General features: G+C 50.8%; 3 protein-coding genes across 4 annotated transcripts in view; 2 read left to right on the plus strand and 1 right to left on the minus strand.

The window, feature by feature from the left end:
* SLC27A1 (solute carrier family 27 member 1) overlaps nucleotides 1–938 on the minus strand; it is a 34,827-nt gene extending 33,889 nt beyond the window's left edge. The window contains exon 1 of the mRNA XM_045081895.1: nucleotides 343–938. The gene's annotated coding sequence lies outside the window, so the exon portion shown is untranslated. The remainder of the gene's footprint in view (nucleotides 1–342) is intronic.
* A 6,393-nt stretch (nucleotides 939–7,331) lies between these two features.
* Nucleotides 7,332–10,271, plus strand: NXNL1 (nucleoredoxin like 1). Its single transcript, XM_004761026.3, has 2 exons — nucleotides 7,332–7,657; nucleotides 9,772–10,271. The coding sequence occupies exons 1-2, from the start codon at nucleotides 7,332–7,334 to the stop codon at nucleotides 10,103–10,105; spliced, it is 660 nt and encodes a 219-aa protein (XP_004761083.1). The 3' UTR covers nucleotides 10,106–10,271.
* A 1,692-nt stretch (nucleotides 10,272–11,963) lies between these two features.
* On the plus strand, nucleotides 11,964–18,726 carry TMEM221 (transmembrane protein 221). Of its 2 annotated transcripts, XM_045081917.1 has the most exons (4): nucleotides 11,970–12,549; nucleotides 14,829–14,914; nucleotides 17,312–17,542; nucleotides 18,177–18,726. In XM_045081917.1, exons 1-4 carry the CDS (start codon nucleotides 12,230–12,232, stop codon nucleotides 18,236–18,238), a joined length of 699 nt encoding a protein of 232 aa, XP_044937852.1. In that variant the 5' UTR covers nucleotides 11,970–12,229; the 3' UTR covers nucleotides 18,239–18,726. The 2 variants fall into 2 exon arrangements, with proteins under 2 accessions (XP_044937847.1, XP_044937852.1); XM_045081912.1 differs by having other exon boundaries at nucleotides 11,964–12,549; nucleotides 17,312–18,726.
* The last annotated feature ends 3,671 nt before the right edge of the window (nucleotides 18,727–22,397 follow it).

Here is a 22,397-nt window from a genome sequence, read left to right on the forward strand (position 1 = left end):
TCACACCCAGGGCCTGTGTGTCCTGGGTTCTCGCCCCGTTTATCCTGAGTCTAGGCTGCGACGCCTCTTGGGTCTTACACGTTCAAGGAATCCGGAGAGTCCTAAACTCACAGTCTAGGAGCCTCGGGAGGTTCTAAATCCAAACCCCACCTCAGTCTTAATTATACATTTCAAGGACTCAACTAATCCCCAATCCATAACGCAAAATCTTGTTCCTACCCGCCACACCCGAAGTTCTAAATGCCCACCCAGAGACCCAAAAGCCCTCCTGATCAGGCACGGGCCAGCGCTGGCCTGGCTGCCCACTACCCTGGCTGCCCACTACCCTGGACCCTGGCTTACCTGGAGCGGTGCACAGACCCTCAGTCTTAGCCGCTTCCTCGAGGGTTCCCAGAAGCTGAGGCAGGGACGATGAGGCCAAGACAGAGGACTCCAAACCTAGCCTGAGAGTGGGGGCCCTCCGGAACCACTATTTCTGCAGACTCCTGGGCCCGGCTCTGCCTGTGCTGTGCCCATGCAGGCCATTGCCTTGGATCCCTCCCTCCAAGCTCCCCCTCTTTTGCCCCCCTGCCCACCCCACCCCAGCTTGTTTTCTGCCTTGCTTTGGCCGACCTTCTCAGCGCTCTCCTTGGGAGGCAGCCAGGGCCTGCTTCCAGCACCATTTGGAGGACAGGGCTGGGCAGGCTCCCACCCCTCCCACATGCTACCATTGGTGCCTGTAGTTGCCCAGGGTTGGTGGAATGGGGGGCAAGCGGGCAGATCTGGAGGACAGGCCGAGAGCCAGCCACTGGATGGCTATTTTCTTGGCCAGGGATCAGCAGAGTCAGCAATGACCAGTAAACACAGCTGCGCTCTTATCCTGTCAGGTAGCCCTGTTGTGCTCACCCCATTTTACAGGTAAAGAAATCGAGGACCGGAGCTGTCACGTGAGCTGGAGCTGAAATTCTCTCATTCACAAATGTGGGCTAGAGGCTTGCTCTCCCACCTCCCTCCACTTCCCCCCACCTCCCCCCTTCTTCCTCCCTAAACTTCTCCTCCCCCTCCTCCCTCTGACCCCAATTCCTCCATTCTTCCCCACTTCCTCCCCCTCCTTCTCTTCTCCTCCCCGCCTTCAGCTTTCTTCCTCCCCTCCCCCTTTCCCCCCACTTTCCCCTTTCTTTGCTCCTCCCCCACCTACTTCCTTCCCCTTCTCTTCTGCTTCATCCCTCCTCCTCTCCACCCCTCCTCTAACCCCCACCCCTGCCCTCCTGGCTTCCCTCCTCCTCTCCAACAATTTCTTCCTCTTCTCCCTTCCTCCTCCTCCCCCCTCCCCCCTTTCTTCCCTCCTACCTTCCCTCCTTCTCCATCCTACCAAATTTACTGAGACCTCACTAAATAGTGCCCATGAACTCTGAGAAACAAACTGAAGGTTTTGGAGGGGAAGGGGTTGGGAGGTTGGGTGAGTCTGGTGGTGGGTATTAAAGAGAGCACTTATTGCATGGAGCACTGGGTGTGGTGCATAAACAATGAATTTTGGAACACTGAAAAGAAATGTTTTAAAAATAATAAATAAATAAATAAATAAATAAATAGTGTCCATGACCATCACTCCCCAATTCTGCCCACAGCTCTTCAAGATACTGTTATGGGTCCTCAGTCTGAAATCCCCAATTCCAAAAGGCTCTGGAAACCCAACTTTTTCTTCAGGTGGGACCAGAACTCCAGATGTAGTTCTGGAGTAGGGTAGGGTGAAGGGTTCCCAAAAAAGAAAGATGAACCACAGCTTTCTTAACATAAGAAGTCATTTTAGGTTCCCAGCCACTTTGATCTACACCTGAAAGGCCCTCATTGCCCAAGCACATTTTCAAGTCCAATTGCGGAACTTCCTGGGATATGTTCAAATTGCAGAAAAATAGACCTTAATACTTAGTGATTTTAAAGAAACAAAAGAATGTGGGTGCCTGGGTGGCTCAGTCACTAAGCATCTACCTTCGGCTCAGGTTCATGATCCCAGGGTCCTGGAATCAAGCCCCTCATTGGGTTCCCAGTTTTTCAGGAAAACTGCTTCTCCCTCTCCCACTCCCCTGCTTGTGTTTCCTCTCTCCTCTCTCTCTCTCTGCCAAATAAATAAATAAAACCTTAAAAAAAAAAAAAAAGAAGAAGAAGAAGAAGAAACAAAAGAACTTGAAAACTAGCATCCACTACCAGGCCAGGGGCGAGCCTTACCATTTCAGACAATAAATCAGGGGTCATACTCCCAGCGCTGTTTTAGAAGTAAGGGTTGACCCAACACACAGCCTTGAGTCATTGCAGAATTTAAACCCCTTTGAGCTCTCAAACACTGATGACTTTTGCCCCAGTTCTCTACTGATCTTTCCTTTGCCAAGCCCCTTCATAAATATGCATGAATCCTTAGCTTAAAACTTCCCCAATTTTGTTGTAGGGAGGAGGGAGAGAACACTACTTTGGGAAATATCCTCCGTGGTCTCCCTACTTGTTGCGAATAAAACCCTTCCTTTTCCCACTCTTTGGCTTGGTTGTCTTCTAGCCAGACTCACACCAGGAGGAGAACCCAGTTTCCAGTGCAGAAGAACCACCTCCCACTGTGCTGACCCAGTCCATTTCAATGGTCAATTACCCCTTTGTATCCCTGTTTATCCATTATTTATGCCTTTGCTTAAAGGCTGTTCCTAGATTCCCAGGGGCATCACCCAATATACAGGAACTTTTACACTCGATTACTTTCATAAGACACCAAAAAACCTCCCAGTTCTGAAGTGCAACTGTCCTCCAGTTTTCTGGATGAAGCACTGTCTTATTCCCATTTCACAGACGTGAAAACTGAGGCCTGAACACCTGGGGGACGCAAATTCGAGTTCTACCCTCCAGGTGGTGGCCTTGGGCAGGTCCCCTCTCCTCTCTGTACTTTCGTTGCCTTCTGGGTGGTCCTGCTCATCTCCTAGAGCACTGTGCAACAAATATTTCTTGATCACCACTGCGCCACGGTTGACAAGTGACTTCGCATCTGCACACTGAATGGTCCAGGCACATGCTAGGTATAGGGACACAGGCAGTCATGCATCTCCCTCCCCAAGGCAACCACAAGGGGCTGCAGGCCACAGCAAAGGGAGTTCTTAGGACTTTCCGGAAGGAGAAAAATGAAGCATACATTAAAAGTAAAATAGTGGATGATCATAGCTTGGGGGTTTCACTGTAAAGAGAGCATGAGCCCCGTGGGAGTGAACAGTGTCTCTCTGCTCAAGTCATGTGCCCGCCACAAGCAGGGGTGAGTTTCCTCTGCTGCCCTAAGGAAGTACCACAAACCAGCTGGCTTAAAACAACAGAAATTTATTCTCTCACAATTCTGGAAGCCAGAAGTCTGAAATTCAAGTGTGAACAGCCATAGTCCCTCTGTAATTCTAGGGGAGGATCCACGCGTTCCTTGGCTATGGCCACATTACTCCGGTCTCTGCTTCACGTCCACATGGCCTTCTGCCTCTGTGTGTCTCCTCTTCGGTCTCTCTCTCTCTCCCTTTTTTTTTTTTTTGTTGAGATTTAACTTATTTGACAGAGACAGACACAGCAAGAGAGGAACACAAGCAGTGGGAGAGGGAGAGGGAGAAGCAGGCTCCCCACCGAGCCCCGGGATCATGACCTGAGCCAAAGGCAGATGCTTAATGACTGAGCTACCCAGATGCCCCGTCTTTCGTCTCTTATAAGGACACTTGTCATTGGATTGAAGACCTACCTACATAATCCAGAATGATCTCGTCTTGAGATTCTTAATTACATCCGCAAAGACCCTGTTTCCAAATAAGGCAACAGTCACAGATTCTGGGTTTAGGACTTGGACATATCACTTTGGGGGCCACCACTCAACCCACTACAGCAGAACAAAAGATTAGAGTAGTAGCTCTCAACTACCCCCTGGGGGCACCGGGCCATGTCTGGAGTCATATTTAATTGTCACAACGGGAAGGGTTGCTGCTGGCATCTTGCGGATCAAGGCTGGGGTGTTGCTAGGCATCCTACAATACACAGGACAGCCTGCACCACAAACAATGATCTAGCCCCGAATGTCAAGGATGCGGCAGTTTTGGAAATGCTTGGAGAAACGAAAGCCCCAATCAAGTTGGACTTGGCTCCGCAGTGCAGCACACCACACACACACACACACACACACACACACACACACATCACTCATTGGGTGACTTCCCCCTGCCCCGCCCCCACCACACATCATTCACTGGGTGACTTGGCTTTGACAATCTGTTTCTCTGAGGCTCTATGCTGCACCTGTACGATGGAATCAACTCGCACAAACCTGGCAGGGCTGTTCGGAGAACAGGAGCCTGGCACCCTATAAAGATTAGAGGAGAGTCCCCCATTACTGAGATCACTATGCTCCCAGTGCATCTTGCATTCACAACACGGCAGGACTTCCTGGGGTTCTGGTAGGCTGAGGAAAATCTGACCCGGAAATCATTTCTAAGCAGAATATAACAAGGACACATTAGGAATGAGCCCGTTCACAAAATCTTGACAACATGAATTAAATCTGGAGAATGTGGACTTTGTGATTTCCTTTTTATTTTATTTATTTTTATTTTTTACTTATATTTTGGAGAGAGAGAGAGAGCATGCATGCATGAGCAGGAGGGGCAGAGGAAGAGAAAAAGAGAGAGACTCCAAAACGGGGCTCAGTCTCACCACCCTGAGATCAAAACCTGAATTGAAATCGAGTCAGATGCCTAACCTACTGAGCCATCCGCGAGCCCCATTCTTTCTTATTGTTTAAAGCCAATGTGAAGTGTCTTTCAAAGTCTCTAGTGTTTTCCTACGCCTGGAAAAAATCCTCTAGACCTGGTGTACTAGTTAGCTATTGCTGTGTAACAAATCATAACCAATCACCCCAAACTGGAGTGGGTATACAACAGGGATCAACTGTTTTGGGGACCCCATAGGTTGCCTGGGCAGTCCCTCTGCTGGACTTGGCTGGCTCAGGCAATCTGCTACAATCTGCCAGTGGCTGGACTGGAAGATCAGGTGTGTAGCAATTGGAGCTGGCTCTCCTGTGAGCATCTAGCTCGCCTTGGTGAAAATTAATAAAGGGAAACCTTCCTGAAATGCAGTTGAAGGCCAGAAGGGGGAGGTCTCCTGCGGGTACCACCGCATTTCAATTACAGGAAGAAATGTCAATTACAGACCCTAAACAGAAATATCAACAGGAAGGAATTATCATTTAATGCACCCAACAGGAAAAGGTGGACATTGCACGTCCTATAAGGACTATCCAGTTGACTATCCAAGCATCAGCCAATGAGAAACCATCATCAGCCCAAACTCCTGGTTCCCCGCAGCGGACTTCCCTTCAAAACAACCCTTCCCAACTTCCTCTTTCTCCATAAAATCCTCTCTTTTGTTTGTTGGACAAGCCTGTGGTTTTTACCGTAGTTTGCTTCCCGTGAATTGCAATTCTCTGCTATTCCTGAACAAGCCCATTTTTGTTGGTAAAATAATTGACTCTTCTAATTTTAAGGTCAACACCTCCGTGTGGCCTCTTATCCAATAGGCTAGAACAGAGGTCTGCAAATACAACTCACTGGCCAGATCTGGCTTGCCAGAAGCTGAGAATAGTTTTTACATTTAGGAATGGTTGAAGGAAATCAACAGTAATATTTCATGACATGCAAAAATTTTATGAAATTCAAACTTCAGTGTCTGTAAATAGAGTCTTATTGGAACCCAGACACATAAATTCATATACATATCGATCGTCCAGAGCTACTTTTGCAAGACAGTGGCAGAATTCGAAATTGCAAGAGACCCTATGGCCCAGCTCACCTGGGTGGCTCAGTGGGTTAAAGCCTCTGCCTTCGGCTCAGGTCATGATCCCAGGGTCCTGGGATCGAGCCCCGCATCAGGCTCTCTGCTCAACGGGGAGCCTGCTTCCTTCTCTCTCTCTCTGCCTGCCTCTCTGCCTGCTTGTGATCTCTGTCTGTCAAATAAATAAGTAAAATCTTAAAAAAAAAAAAAAAAAAAAAAAAAGAGAGAGACCCTATGGCCCACAAATCCAAAAGTATTTACTATCTGACCCTTTATAGAAAAGCTTTGTCAACCTCTGGGCAAGGTCAGCTTCCTCACACAGGGGTTTTGAAGGCAGCCTTCTAAGAGAATGAAAATGACAAGCGAGGATAAGACACATCCTCCAAACTCAGACCTCGCACCACATTCTCTTGGTCAAAGCAAGTCATGAAGCTGACCCAGATTCAAGGAAAGGGGAACTAGTTTCCAATTCTTGATGAGAGGGGACTGCAAATGCTTGTGGCCATGATTTTCAACCTTACACACCAAGGGATCTTAAGGTGGGCTGTCCCCACTGAATTCAGGAGGGTGTAGGGGAAAAACCCCACATTTATTTTCATTAACTTCTGTTGACCTTAAAAATAAAGTCAGCTAGCAAAAATAAGTTTATTTGGGAATAGTACAGAATTTGGGATGATTCGGGAAAAGCAAACTACAGCAAAAACCGAAGCCTCTTTCAATAAAGAAGATGAAGGTTATTTTATGGAGAAGAAGGGAGGAACTTGGGAGGGGTTGTTTTGAAGGAAAGTCCAATGGAGAAAAGCAGTTCAGGGTGATGATGGCTAATTGGCTGAGTTGCAGGGGTGGCTGCAATGTCCCTCTTTTCCTGTTGGGAGCTACAATTGATCATTCTTTCCTCTGGATTCTTCTACCAAAGTTCTGAAACTGACCCGTCTTCCGGTAACTGACCGCTGGTATGGTGAGAGCGCCCCCTCCTGGCCTCCCGCGTCCATTTTAACAAGTTTCCCATTAAATTTTACACTTAACTGGAAGGTGGGATGTTTTTCATGTCCTGTCAAAGCAGGTATCAGCCAGCCCTGTGACTTTGACTGCCATGGAAATCAAAGATAATTTCACATCACATCCTGGCCATTGCAGGCAGACACTTCAAAATACCATTTATCACAGTAGAAATCACAATCATTTGTAGAGCCCAGGTGAACCACAATTAACACATTGAATTCATGAAGAATCTCGTATATTTTACATCACAACTTAATAAGATATTTTCACACCCATATGTCAGGATTACTGTTTTCCTTTGCAATCCTGTACTTTTTCTTAATGGATTTCTTCCGGGAAGGAGCCCCTGGGCAGCCTGCCCCTACCCTCAAAGGCAGCACAGAATCAGGTCGAAGTTTAAGCAGATTAGTGAGGTCCTAAACTGGCCTCCTAAAGATACCTAATCCTGGGCCAGCCGCCAGCCAGCAGACCCAGGGCCACACAAAGTCCCTCCGCCGTGTCCCCAGCTCCCAGCCAAGGCTGCCATGGCCTCCCTGTTCTCCGGCCGTGTCCTGATTCGCAATAACAGTGACCAGGATGAGCTGGACACGGAGGCTGAGCTCAGTCGCAGGCTGGAGAACCGGCTGGTGCTTCTCTTCTTCGGCTCTGGGTCCTGCCCACAGTGTCAAGCCTTCGCACCTATCCTCAGGGACTTCTTCGTAAAGCTCACAGATGAGTTCTACGTGCTGCGGGCAGCCCAGCTGGCTCTGGTGTACGTGTCCCAGGATCCCACAGAGGAGCAGCAGGATCTGTTCCTCAGGGACATGCCAAAGAAGTGGCTCTTCCTGCCCTTCGAGGATGACCTGAGGAGGTGAGGTGGGAGAAGAGGTCAGGGAGGGCTTCCTGGAGGAGGAGATATTTCTGCTGAAAGTGACGTTTTTATTTATTGTTCCCTCTGTTCCAGCTGGAATTAATGAGCGCGTCCTGTGTGCCAGTCTATCCCCAGATGGGGTGGGGAGGGGACCACCTAAGGGGCTACGTATGCCCGTTTCTACTTAGCTCCCAAGGAGCTTACAACCTAGATGGGAGACAGATGTGACACAAAGACTCAAACACATATATAATAAGAAACTGCAGTAATGGTCCAGAGGACAAAGGGAGGATGCCATGTGGAAATATAATGGGGAGATCTTGCTGAGGTTTGGGGTCAGGGAATGGTTCCTTGAAGAAGTGTTTTTAAAAAGAGACCCCCAAGGCCAGGGAGGATAGGAAAGAGTGAGGAGAGGGAAGGGTTCCCAGGCAGAGGGCACAGCACAGATGAAGAGGCCATCAGAGAAAGAGCAGCAGTTCAGGGAACGGTAAGCAATCACAGATGGGAGGGATGCCTGCGTGGCTCAGCAGGTTAAATGTCTGCCTTTGGCTGGGGTCACGATGTGGGTCCTAGGATCAAGTCCCACGTTGGGCTCTGTGCTCAGCCAGGAGTCTGCTTCTCGCTCTCCCTGCTTATGCTCTCTCTCTCTCTCTCTCTGACAAATAAATAAATAAAATCTTAAAAAAAAAAAAAAAGTAAGCGATAGGAGAGGTCTGCAAGCACCATGCAGAGCAGCACCATGGTCTCCATCTTAACGGGAGTGGATATGATCCTCAGAGTAGCTGGGAGCCAGGCAGGAGGGCATCGGAGCTGAGAGAGAGGTGGTGTACCCAGTTGCCCAATGAACCATGCTACAGCTCATGGCTGTCTTAGGACCCTCCCCTTTTCTGCAGGAAGGCGTTCCTTTTTTTTTTTTAGTTTAAAAATTTCTTTTTAACATTTTATTTTTAAGTAATCTCTACACCCAGCATGGGGCTCGAACTCACAATCCCGAAATCAAGAGTCACACTCTCCTCCAACTGAGCCAGCCAGGCGCCCTGGCTTTCCTTCTTTTTAAACTTCAACTTTTCATGATGAAAAATTTCCAAGATCTCTCAAGTTGGAAGAAGCATGCAGTGAAATCCACAGCACTCGTTGGCACCTGGCCATGTCTGCTTTATCTACACACACGGGAAGTTTGCAAGGAACCATCTGAAAGCGAATCACAGGCTTCTGACACTTGACTGACTTCATTAATTTTGCTCCCCAAGTTGGAAGTTTCTAGAGACCATCATTCTCCACCCACCATTATCAGAGTTAGGACATTTGCTTCCTCCTTCTGCCCTCTCTGCTGCTGAGGGGAATCCTTCCTGCAAAGTGGCAACATTTTCCTTCCCAGGGCAGAAATGTCAGCTGTGAGGTTGTGTCAGAGCCAAACTCGGACCTGCTGACCTCGTGTGACACAGGGTCCTCTGGACAAAGCCTACTCTGGGTGGCTTAGGTGTCTGGACAGAGAGTGAGCCATTCCCTACCCCCTTCTCGCCACCCTATACACACAGGAACACACACACACAGAGTTCCCAGATAAAATACAAAAACAAATTTCACATCAACAATGAGTCATTTTTTAGTGTATTTTTTACTTTTTATCTTTTTTTAAAAGATTTTATTTATTTATTTGACAGAGAGAGGGAACACAAGCAGGAGGAGTGGGAGAGGGCGAAGCAGGCGTCACTGAGCAGGGAGCCCAACGCTGGGCGCTGGGCTGGATCCCAGGACCATGGGATCATGACCTGAGCACAAAGCAAACGCTTAACCAACTGAACAACCCACGCGCCCCAGTATACGTTTTTTAGCGTATGTCCCGCATAGTGCATGTTGTGATGTGTTATAACATATACAATTATAATATATGACATGACATGACATGACATGACATGAAATATATGAGGTGGTAGCTTGTCTGAGGTATTGGAGACACAGTGCAGAGGCCACTGAGGTCTGGCCAGGTCCCCGGGCGCCCCCAGCGCACACCGTGCACACGGAAGGCGCTCCGTGAGTCCTGGGGATGGGGGTGGCTCCCCAGCTCGGGATCGGGACCGGCTTCCGACCCGACTGACGCGCCCGCCCCACAGGGACCTCGGGCGCCGCTTCTCCGTGGAGCGCCTGCCGGCTGTCGTGGTGCTCAAGCCCAGCGGGGACGTCCTCACCCACGATGCCACCGACGAGATCCGGCGCCTGGGCCCCGCCTGCTTCGCCAACTGGCAGGAGGCGGCGGAGCTGCTGGACCGCAGCTTCCTGCAGCCGGAAGACCTGGACGACCCCGCGCCGCGGAGCCTCACCGAGCCGCTGCGCCGCTGCAAGTACCGCGTGGACCAGACCGCCCGGGGCAAGCGCGGCCCCGGGAGCGGGAGCCCGCCGGAGCAGAAGAGCGGGGCGGAGGGCGGCGGGGCGGGGGAGCTCTTCTGACCCCCGCGGGGAGCTCGCGAGTGGGGATTCGGGGCTGCGACCTCCAGAGGAGTTACCGCCCCAGACTCTAAGGGGTCACAGAAGGGGACACTCGAGGCAGACGTCGTGGCGTCCGGGAGCAGCGCCACCCCCCCCCAGCAGGGGGCCCTCGGACTCACCAGCAGAGAGGTAAAGTGCCGCAGGGTGGGAGGCGGGGGGGGGGGGGGGGCGTGGCAAGAAGACAAGAAACCCATTCAAAACTAAGCAAAGGACCTGAAGAGGCATTTCTCCAAAGAAGATGCACAAAAGACCAAACCCACGAAAAGATGCTCAGCCTCCTTAGCCCTTAGGGAAATGCAAATCAAAAGCACGGTGAGGGGCTCCTGGGTGGCACAGTGGATTAAGCCTCTGACTTCGACTCAGGGCATGATCCCACGGTCCCCCATGGGGCTCTGCTCAGCAGGGAGCCTGCTCCCCCCCCCCACAACACCCACCGCCTGCCTCTCTGCTTACTTGTGATCTCTGTCTGTCAAATAAATAAATAAAATCTTAGGGGGGAAAAAAAGGCACGGTGAGATCCCACTTCACGCCCAGTGGATGGCTATAATGAAAACCCAGGGCGTAATGAATGTTAGCAGGGAAATGAAGAGAGTGGAGCCCTCGGGCATTGCTGGTGGGAAGGTAAAAGGGTGCAGGTTGCTGTGGAAAGCAGTCTGAGGTTCCTCCATAAGATAAATACAGAAGGACCGTAATTACCAGCAATTCCACTCCAGGTATAAACCCAAAAGAAATAGAGACTCAAATAAATAACCGTGTGCGTGTTCACAGCAACACTATTCACAACAGCTAAAAGGTGGGAAAAAGGGGCGCCTGGGTGGCTCAGTGGGTTCGGCTCAGGTCATGATCTCAGGGTCTTGGGATCGAGTCCCGCATCGGGCTCTCTGCTCAGCGGGGAGCCTGCTTCCTCCTCTCTCTCTGCCTTCCTCTCTGTCTACTTGTGATCTCTGTCAAATAAAATGAATAAAATCTTAAAAAAAAAAAAAAGGTGGGAAAAAAACCAAATGCCCCTCAACAGACAAATGCATAAACACCATGTGGTCCATCCATCAGTGAGATACTCTTCAGCCCCTAAAAGGAACGGAGAACTAATACACGGTACAATGTAGATGAACGTTAGTGAAAGAAACGGGACACCGGAAGTCATATAGGCTCTGGCTCCATTTGTATAAAATGTCCAGAACAGGCAAATCCAGAGACAGAAAGCAGATCAGCGGTTGCCAGGGCTTAGGGGAAGGGGATGGGGTCTCCTTTGGGGATGATGAAAATGTTCCAGAACCAGACGAAGATGCTGTTTGCACAACACTGTATGTACTAAATACCACTGGACTGTTCACTTCGGAATGGTTTCTTTTATGTCATGTAAATCTCACCTCAATGTTTAAAATTAAAAATAAATAGATAATAACCAAAACTACGGGCCTTGGGAGGAACAAAGTCGAACAGCAAAAGACAGGGGTGCCTGCTCAAGCCGCGGCCGCCAAAGGGCCTCGCCCAGGAGGCGACATTTCGGCAAAGCCTTAAAAGAAGGTCGAACGGAGGGGAAATCGCAGCCAACTGCAAGCGCCGCAGGTAAAGAGACCGAGTATCAGAGTGAATTATTTAAAAATTCGTTCAAGTTTCTTTTTTCTTTTCTTTTCTTTTTTTTTTTTTTTTTAAAGCAATGAAACAGGTGCTTCGGGCAGTGGGCGGTGTAGCGGTCCCTTTAATGAGTTTAGGGGCTTGTAGGGCTCCGGGGATCCAGCCACTGAGCCCATTCCTGTCTTGGGGCCGCCTCTGTCCCTTCTTAGCCCCGCCCCGCCCCGGCCCCGCCCGGCCAGGACCTGGAGACCGGGAGGGGGCGCCCGCAGGGTCCCTGGAGGGAGGGGAAAGACTTTGACCCAAGTTTTCGCAGAGCTTCCTCATCCCCACGGCGATCTGCACACCAATCCCTCTTCGGCCCCTCAATTTTCAGATACCCCTTGCGGTCCCGCCCCCTTCGGAACTCCTGGGGACCTTTGGACGCCAGCCCAACTCCCCTGCCCCGCTAAAATCTCTTTTTTTCCTCGACCGCCCCCCACCCCCACCCCGGCTCACAGACCCCCAGTCATGGCCCGGTCGTACGGCGGCCGGGTGCTGGCCGCGATGACCTTGCTGGGCATCCCGGCGGCCGTGCTGGCGGCACTGGGAGCGCAGCTGCTGTTCCAGCTGCAGGCGGGCCGCGCCGAGCTTCGGGGACTGCGCGTCGACGGGCTCGGCCCGGAGCTGGGCGCCGGCCCCGGGCTGCCCGAGGACGCGGCCGGGGCGCTGCTGCCGCTGGCCGCCGCGCTCGCCGCGCTCGCCCTGGTGTTGGGCCTGACCTGCCTTCTGCTAGCGGCGCTCTGCGGCCACCTGGGCGCCGAGCTGGCGCGGGGGCCCGGCCCCGGCAGGTAGGACAGGCCCCTCCGCCCCGAGGCCCGACTGGGGGCTGGGCAAGCCCAGGCGAGCCGCTGCCCCTGTCGGGACCTCAGGTTGGGGGAGAGCGTCCCCTCTCCCCTCTACTTGCTTCCATCCCGTCCTCTCTTCCTCCCCTCTCTCCATCCCCCACCCCCTCTCTCATCTCTTCCTCCCTCCGTCCCTCCCTCCATCGGGCGTGCATCGACTGCTGCACTCCCCCCACCATTTTACAGAGGTGGAAACTGCGGTTATTGGGGACCCAGGGCCGGGTGGCCCCAGTGTTGACAGCGCTTATCATTGAGGGAACCCTAAGCTCTATGTGCTTTTCGCATTCTGTGGACTAGCCAAGTGACCCCTGCGAGGCTGGTGTTCCTGCCTCTCTTACACAGGGGAAGCTGATCTCTTTAGGCTGCCCGGTTTGGAAGAGGGTGGAGGAGATTTGAACTTATTTCTGGTAGAGCCAGAACCTGTGCTCTGGTCCTGGGTGGGTATCCTTCCTCAGGCAGCTGAACTCAGGAACATGGGCACTGGTGGAGGCAGGTGTCAGGGGACAGGGAGTGTAGCGAAGAACCTTCCCAGTGTTCCCCTCCAGGATGCTGGGGGAGGGGAGCCAGAATCAGGGTCCCCTATTCCATGGATTTGAATGGATGGGAACTTTCACCACTGGGGTAGATCTCACCTAAAGTGTGCGCTATTCATTCCATAGCTCAAGGGGGGCTGAACTACACTCATGTGTCAGTCAACAAACACCCAATCATGGGTGTCTTCAGGGGGCTGAGCCCAGAACCAGGAGTAGAGGACACAGCAGGAACCAGGTGGACCCAGACCTGTCTTCATGGGGTAGAAAATAGAGGCAAGACAAATAACATTAAGTAACGATGAATGCTGGGAAAGGAGGAAAATGGGGTGATGCCAAGAAAGAGGGCAGAATGGGGGTTGAAATGGGACCATCAGCAGAGGCTTGAGCAGAGACTTGAAGAAGGGAAGGAGGCAGAAGATCTGGAGGACTGTGATCCAGGCAGGAGGAACACCATGTGCAAAGGACCTGGGGCAGGAATGTGCTTGGGGTGTTAGAGGGAGATCAAGGTGATTGATGTGGCCGTGGGGAGACATAAGGGAGATAAGGGCAGAGAAATCAGGAACTGGACCATGTAGCTCTTCTTGTGCTGTGATGAACACTTTGAGGGTTACTCTGCCTGAGAGGGTTGGGGGAGAAAGGAGGGGCATATCTGACTTCAGTTTGGAATAACCCCTCCGGCCACTGTGGGAAAAGGGGGCATGAGGTCAGGTGGTGGAGAGACTGGGGAGGAGGCCACTTCTGCTGTACCACTGGGAGATGAACGATAATGGAAGCTCTCAGAGCCTCTGTTTCTTAAGCCTCCAGGAGGGAGGGAGGGAGAGTGCACACAACAGAAGCACTTAGCATGGTGCCAGGCTCAAAACGAAGACCTCCATCAGTCTCAGCTCTTGGGAATCTCTGTTTCTACTATGTCTGATAACAAATTAGCCCTGGTTTCTTTACTTCCCAAACGAGCTTATGGTCTGTAGAATAATGGAAGTCAGGTGCACAGCTAGTGTCTGTGCATAACAGCTGCCTCGTGAGTGTTGCATGTTTGAATGGACTGATGTATACGGATGGGCCATAGAAGAGGGGGAGAGGATGGTGGATGGATGAGCGGTGAATGAGGAATGGATGAATGGACAGATGGATAGTTGGTTGGGTCAATGGATAGTGAGGGGGAGATGGATGGTGGATGGATGGGTGGGTGAAGGATGAAAGGGTGGTTGGAAGGACGGATGGGTAGTTGGGTGGTGAATGGCAAATGGATGGATGGACAGATGGTGGCTGTTTCAGTAAGTGGTTGGATGGATTAATAGAGCCTGATTGAATGGATGGGTGGCTGTACGGTTGAATAATCGATGGGGATGTGTAGATGGTAGTGGTACCTGGATGGATGGATGAATGGGTAGATAGATAGATGGATGGATGGATGGATGGATGGGTGGATGGATGGATGGATGGATGGATGGATGGATGGGTGGATGGATGGATGGATGGATGGGTGGATGGATGGGTGGATGGATGGATGGGTGGATGGATGGGTGGATGGATGGATGGATGGATGGGTGGATGGATGGATGGATGGATGGATGGGTGGATGGATGGATGGATGGATGGGTGGATGGATGTGTCCTTACATAGATCTCGGGCCTCCCTGGCCTTCCCCCACCAGCTCCACCTGAGCCTATTCTCTTCCTGCTGCCCCCTCAGGTCTGACTGGTTTCTCTATGACTGCCGCCTCCTCAGACACGTGGCCCTTGGCCTTTTCTGCTGTGGGGTCTCTGTCTACTTAGCAGGTGCGTGCTGGGGGATAGAATGTTGGGTGTAGAGCCCTGGGCTGGGGTGGCCAAGGGTCGTGGCCCCATAACTGAAGTCAGCTCCAGTGCCAGTCGGCCTGTGTTCAACTCTTGGCTCTGACACTTTCTTGCTCTGGGACCTTGGGCAGATTCCCTCTGTGTCCAGGTTTCCTCATCAGTACAGTGGGGATACATAGTTCCCTGCCTTCTAGAATTACTAAGGGGATTCCGGGTTAATCCCTGAGAAAGATTGTGAATGGCATCTGACCCCAGTAGGGGTTCCATAAGTCGTAGTGGTCTTCAGAACATTTTTGATTCTTCAGTTTCCTACCTTTGGTTTGAACAAAAACTTTCATGTCCTTGGTGTTTTTTTGGAGATAGTGTTTCATGGGTTGGTCTTAGTAAAAAGCTGTTGGTTACAAATATCAGAACCTCTAGCTCAAGAATGGCTTAGGTTAAAAAAAAAAATGCTTTATAAACCAGAAATGCAGTTGTAAATCCCATAACATGAAACATAACAAAAATTAAAAGTGTGGGTGCCAGAAGGACACAGCACATTGTCTTTCCTTCCCTGACTCGTGATAACTTTTCTTAGATCAACATCCTCTCACTCACACTTGCCAGTAAAGTAATCAAAGCATCAAGCATCCCAACATCTTATATATCATTCTAATCTTGGAAAATGCATTGATGGTGCTGCAGACCTAGGGCTGAAACATACACAGACCACTGGCAGTCCTATAAACAACCTGTTTTACTAGAAGAAGAAAATATTCAGCTGAATGAAAAACAAGGGGTTTGCTATTACTGTCTGTTTTGTTTTGTTTTGTTTTTTCATTTCTACAACAGAGAAATAGAAGTTTAGGAGATATATTTAAATTATTTATGAGATGTGAGCCTAGGGTTCATTATGGGACTATAAGGGTATATATGGATATATAAAGTACAGGGAACTCTGCATAACTTTTGCTGTTAGACTTAATAAAATGCTCCAGCTGTGAGTTTTTTAAAAAGGAGAGTGGAGGGGGTGACGCATGTATCTGTAAAGATCGGGCTGGTTGGCCTCAGGTGCAGATGGATCTAGGTGCTCCACAAGGTAATCAGAAATGCCTCTTGTTTCACCTCTTCACCTGCTATCCCCTGGAAAAGATATCTATAAGTGCTTTCAATACAATGCCTACAACCTTGAGCCCTTTCCCAGGCTGGCTAAAAAAATATATATATATATTGGGAGACTTGGAGAATAAGATATCCTCATTCTAATACACAAGAAACTCACAAAGAGGGGGGAAAAGGTAACTGTGTCAGCCTCATTAAGTTTTAAATTAAGAATTTGTTGAGCTCCCATTTAGATTCCTTTTGAGGTTAGATTACCTCACTCAGCAAGAATGCCCGAGCACATCCAGCCAATCACCCAATCATCCATTCGTTGCTAGCCAGAGCCAAAAGAATAATTTTAAAAACCTTTTCAAAAATGTTTAGAGCAAAAGAAGTCCTTGCCTCACTTTAATCTGTCGAACATGATGCAGTGTGACATCTAAAAAGCAAACAGTACAGAGCCAGAGAAAGCATAAAGACAGCCAGCAAAGTGCCAAGAAGGCTTCCAGTCCACTCTGGGCTTCTCCTGGACCAATTCCCCCGCTGCTGCAGTAAGAAAATTCCTCCCTACCCACAGCCCAGTCAAAAGCCCCAGGGCTCGCTTTGATTAGCTGGGCTTGGGTCATGTGATAGCCCTGCACCCAATCAGTACAACCAGGGGAAGCAATGTTCTGATTGGCCTAGCCTAGCACCATACCCATCAACATGTCAGAGAGGTGGCTCAGTGCTCCTACATTAACGATCTGGATGAAGGTAGGGACTGAGCTGGTGGTTTTCAATGGGATCAGATTCTGCTGATCCAGGGGACATTTGCCAATATCTGGAGACATTTTGGGTTGTCATGACAGGGAAGGTGGAGAATGCTACTGCATCAAGTGGGTAGAAGCTGCTAAATATCCTACAGTCCACAGGACAGTCCTCATCAAAAAGAATGGTGCCAACTGGGTGCTGGACAAGTCAACAAGCTAGCACAGATTGGTCCTCAAGGTCAGGTCACCAACCATCTCGTTGAGACTGGCAAACAGGCCAGAGAGGGGCTGTGATTCACTCAAAGTTAAATCACGGGATTCAGGAAGCCTGAGATCTGGGTTGTTTTAGTTGTGGTCAAGTACTTATAACATAAAATTCACCATTTTACAGTAAAATGCATGTGATGATGGTGTAAGAGGATTAGGTAGTTAAGCTATGTGCCCATCGTGTACAAGTTTCTGTGACTGCCCTCTGTTTGGGGGAGCTCTCCCAGAGCTTGGGGATCAAACGTTTGTTGACTAAGTAAATGAGAGCCATTTCTTTCCCCAGCACTGTCCATCTACGCCCTGCTGCTCTTTGAGATCGAGACAGGTGCAGCAGCCGCCTCCATCCTTGGAGTGGGTGCTCTGGTCCTCGTGGCGGCGCTGACCCACACTCTGCTCCGAGCTGCCCGGGCCACCCGCCGTGGCCTCCATGAACTGTCCCCACCACACTTTGAAGACGACCCTGTCCGCCCTGCTGAAGTCTCCAAGGCCAGCCCCAGGGCTCAGCCTCATCAGGGTACCCACCACCAAACCCCCTACTCATCCTGCCCAGAACCTGGGGACCCCCTCAGACCCACAGTCACTGCTACAGCACCTGCAGCCATGGGGGGAGTCCGGGAGAGCAGCCTGCCTTTATCCCGCTTGCACCGGACACTGTCGGCTGGCAGGGGCCACTGGGAAGGGGTCACCCATGAGATGCGTAGCATGCTGGGCCACCGGTCACGGGGCTCAGGGAAGGACTCTACACTGGTGTGAACCCAGGGATCAGGGATAGAGACCTGGTGTCAGGCAGCAGGAAGAGGACTCTGTAAAGATAGGTCCAGGCTCAGCCACAGTAGCAGTACTTGATTTCTCAGCATCCGTGCCTTGTGTCTGCAAGGTGGCTTCATGTCACAAAATGGCTGCCAGGGCTCCAGCCTTCATCTCCTCTCTCAGAGGGAAAGGCAGAGACCAGGGGGCACTCAGCACCTGGAAATCTTCCCGGGAGGCCTTGGGACCCTCCTGCTTATACCTCATTGGCAAGAACAGAGTCACATGGCCACATCTCTGGGCAGAGGAAGCCGGAAAATGTAGCTCTCCAGATGTTAGATGCAGGAGGGGAGGGTTGGGCTTAAACAGTGGTTCTCTAAATGTCTCCATCCATTTTACAGATGAGGAAACCGAGGTCCAAAGAAGGGCAGTGACTCACCAGGAGTCCCATGGCCAGTACTGAGCTTCAGAGTCAGGATTCGAACCGGGTTTCTGTAACTCCCATGCTGCTGACAGTGCAAGTCTCAGACTCTGCGACTTCTTCCAGGCTGTGAGCATTTGAAATCTGTGTGTGCTGAGCTCAGAGCACCGTAGGGCCCCAGGTGCACATGGACGGCTGGACCCAGCCTTCTGGCTGTGGGTTTCGCTGCTCTGTGTCTCAGTTTCCTTGTTTATAAAATGTGGCCAGAAGCAGTTCCCCCTCCTAGGGCTCCTGTGAGACTTGGTGTAAGCCAGTCCAGGTGCCTGTGCACAGTAGATCCTCAGTGCATGTCAACCTGTGTCGTCATCAGTCGGGTGCCCTGGTGGCAGGAGAAGGTGGGTTGATGGCCACTTTCTTGGGCTCACAAAACTGCCAAGGCTTAGAGTGGATGACTCAGAGCCCCAGGGATCTCCAGAGGCCCTGGCCCCATTCCCATCTCATGCAGCCCTCAAATAAACTCTGACCCTCGCTATCGCCTTTGTCACTCGAGTCACATCCAAACATGTGCGGTCCAGCCCAGGCCTCGGGTAATGGGTGGGATGACAGGAGTAGGGTGGGGAGGCAGAAGTGGGGGGCAAGGGTCTATTCCTTGTAGACCCTAGTTGGGGAGCCATGTCCCACAAATCTTCATGCACATAAATTGCACTGGGAGTGGGGATGCCTGGCCTCCACTCACCCCAAACGGACAGATGTCCCCAGAATTCTCCTACTGCATCCCTTCCTGAGCCACACAGGCACTCTGAGTCCCAGGGAGAAAGGAGACGGCTCAGCCACAAAGTGATTTCAAGCTCCCCTAGGACCCTTTCCAACAGACAGACAGGTGACAGCACTCGGGGGCGGGGGGGAGCTGGTCCCTCAAGCCTGACCCTAGCAGGAATCCTGCTGATCTGATACACCCAGACCTGAGTGGCCCACCAACTCCAGCTCCAGCTGCCTCCTCCCAGAGTGGCTGGTAAGATGCATAGACGACCTTGCTGGTGGAATGGAGCGAGGACAGAGCACACATGAACGTCCCACGTGGCGCCTGACACGTGCGAGCACCCAGTAAGCATGGGTTCTCGGGGACCACAATAAATATCAATGAAAAAGTTCAAATAAGAATAAATGTCAGGGGACCTGGCTGGCTCAGTCAGTAGAGCGTGTGACTCTTGACCTCAGGGTCATGAGTTCAAGCCCCATGTTGGGTGTAGAACTTACTTTTAGAAATAAATAAGTAAATAAGTGTTACATCATTATAACATGCCTGGTTCTGCAGACGCGTGCCAGGCACTTTCCTGGCTTCGATTTATCTTTGGGACAGCCCCATGTACAGATGGGGAAACTGAGACCCAGGAAATAAGGCCATATGGTGGCCATGGCTGGAACCTCATTACCCCATCACAGAGGGTTCCAGAACACAGCAGGTGCCTGAGAAACACTGGGAATTGTTGTTTCTGAGACTCCCCTGGACTGGGGCAGTCCCCTGGGACTCTGGGGTGTGGGACAAGCGAACGAGGAGGAAGGACCATGGCTGTCTGCCAGCGAGCAGCACCTCATCTCCTGGACTGGGCAGGGGAACCAGAAGCTGGACCCCTCAGCCTCATCTCCAGGGCCAGGCCTAGGGTGCAGGTGCAAAACTGGAGACCTAGAAGAATTGAAAACAGGTCTTCAAACAAATTCTTCTACAAGCATATTCGTAGCAGCACTAGTCACACCTGCCAAAAGGTGGAAACAGCCCAAATGGCCATCAACAGGTAAGCGGGTAAAAAATGTGATGAATCCATCCAGCGGGAATATTAACTCAGCCATGAGAAGGAACAAAGCACTGACCTATGCTACATATGGATGAAGCTCAGAAACATCGTGCCAAGTGAAAGAAGTCACACGCAAATGGCCACATAGTGTGTGATTCCACATATATGAAACATCCAGAACAGGTCGATCCATAGAGATGAGGCAGATCAGTGGCTTTCAGGGGGTGGGGGTGGGGGGGCATGGGGAGTGACTGCTCATGAGGACAGGCTTTCCTTTCTGGGTGATAGAAATGTTCTGGAATTAGACAGGAGTAATGTTTGCACCACATTGTCAGTGCACTAAATGCTAACTGAATTGTGCACTTTATAGATTTTATTTATTTATTTGACAGACAGAGATCACAAGTAGGCAGAGAGGCAGGCAGAGAGAGAGGAGGAAGCAGGCTCCCTGCTGAGCAGAGAGCCCCGAGAATTGTGCACTTTCAAGTGGTGAATCCTGTGTTATGTGAATTTCACCTAAATCAAGACAAATTTAAGGAGGCACTTGTTCTCAGGCTCCTGCAGGTACAGATGGGGTCCTGAACTAGAATGAGCTCCTTAAATGTTGTACCTCTTGAGCTCACTAGCCTCACTCTCGTCTGACCCTTGCACATCCTCACGGGACCCAGGACAGGAGCCCTGAAAACTATGCAAGGTTTCAGCTTAGAAGGCCGGCTGGGAGTGCTGCCCATAGCCCAGTCGAAACCTGCCCCACCTTGCCAGCTGTTCCCTGGAAGGGACTCCGAGCATCCTCATATCTCGGCCAGAATCAGGTGAGAGGGGATGAGGCTGATTCTGGGGCTGGAGCCAAAGGCTCAGGTCGCTCTGTGTCCTCCAGGAGCTGGGACAGACCTGGCTCTGGAAACAGTCATGCGACCTGCCACTTTAGTTTCCCTTACAAAATAAGGTAACCTCCTCCACTCTACCAAACACAGCTATGAGGACCAAATCAGAAAGGATATTGATGTCTCCATTAATTCCACGGGCCATGCAAAACCAGCAGCTATCAGCATCCTGTGTGATTAGAAAGTGGACAACATCTCTCAAAGATGTTGCCTTGGATTGGGATCATCAGAACTAGACCTTGAGAGGCGCCTGGGTGGCTCAGTGGGTTCGGCTTCTGCTTTGGCTCTGGTCATGATCTCAGGGTCCTGGGATCAAGCCCCACCTCTGGCTCTCTGCTTGGGTGGGGAGCCTGCTTCCCCCGCTCCCTCTGTCTGCCTCTTGTGATCTTTCTCGCTGTCAAAGAAATAAATAAAATCTTAAAAAAAAATAAAAATAAAAGAGAGAACTAGACCTTGAGAGGATTTGAGGGATGTGGTTTGTCTATATGGGAGATTACCCCAGGAACCCCCAGAGGCCTTCGGGGACGCCAGTGAGCAGATAGTACTGTGGGCAACTGAGGCTCCATGCTGTTGGGGACCCCTGGGAAACAGTATAGAGCACACACAGCAGAGTGGTCCCCACACAGGGGCTTGGGCCTGGGGTGTTTATCCACTGAACCCCATCAGGTATTGGCTGAGAGCTGCTTCTAGAGAGATTAACCCCTCACACTTCTGGTCTTCCCTGTGCACAAGCTGGACACACTCTTGTGGCCAAAGGAGGGCCCAAGAAAGGTTGGAGGTATTTTCTGTGAATGACATTCATCAGGAAGAGATAAACATGAAGAGGGTGAAAGGGAGGTGGGGGCAGAGAGTGTCTGTTCCAGCTTTGTTGCATTTTTGCAACAGCAGGCATACTGGGGGATACTGAAAACACTTAACCACACTATTCCTGGTTGAGAAGAACTATTGAGTTTTGGCTGCCCACCATGGCTTGGATACCCTGAGTAATTCACACAAGCATCACCGTTGTTGTCCCCTGGATCCAACTGGTCTCTCTTTAGTTCTGCACATGCAATCTACTGAAAGTGGCAGGACAGAGCTGGGGTCCTCTGTGCTTGTGATATTTAGAATGGAAAGCCAGATGCCACCTTGAAGGAAATTGCTCTGCATGACAAGGGGCATATCCCCCCCCCCCACACACGCACTCTCCAGAGAACACTTTATGAACACACTTTAAAACATATTTTGGGTGAAATAAGAGTTTTGGAAAAGGCCTCATGAACCCTCCATTTCAGGACTGTTCTAGGTACAGTGCAAATTGGACCTTAGGCTCAGAAGTGTTCAGAAGGCTCAGAAGACCACCCAAGATGCAAAACTGAGCAATAATCACAAAATGGAGCAATAATCACAAAAATACTATCTGAAAATCCAGCACTCTTGCTTTCCAACTTCAATATCCTTTGAGTTTGTATCTGTTAGCTCTTGCTGCAAATCATCCTCCCAAGTTAGCCGCTCAGAAGGACACGCATTTAGGGGCGCCTGGGT

This window comes from Mustela putorius, unplaced genomic scaffold (assembly GCF_011764305.1).
Source record: "Mustela putorius furo isolate JIRA1106 unplaced genomic scaffold, ASM1176430v1.1 tig00000095_pilon_pilon_pilon, whole genome shotgun sequence".
In the NCBI taxonomy this organism is placed as follows: Eukaryota; Metazoa; Chordata; class Mammalia; order Carnivora; family Mustelidae; genus Mustela; species Mustela putorius.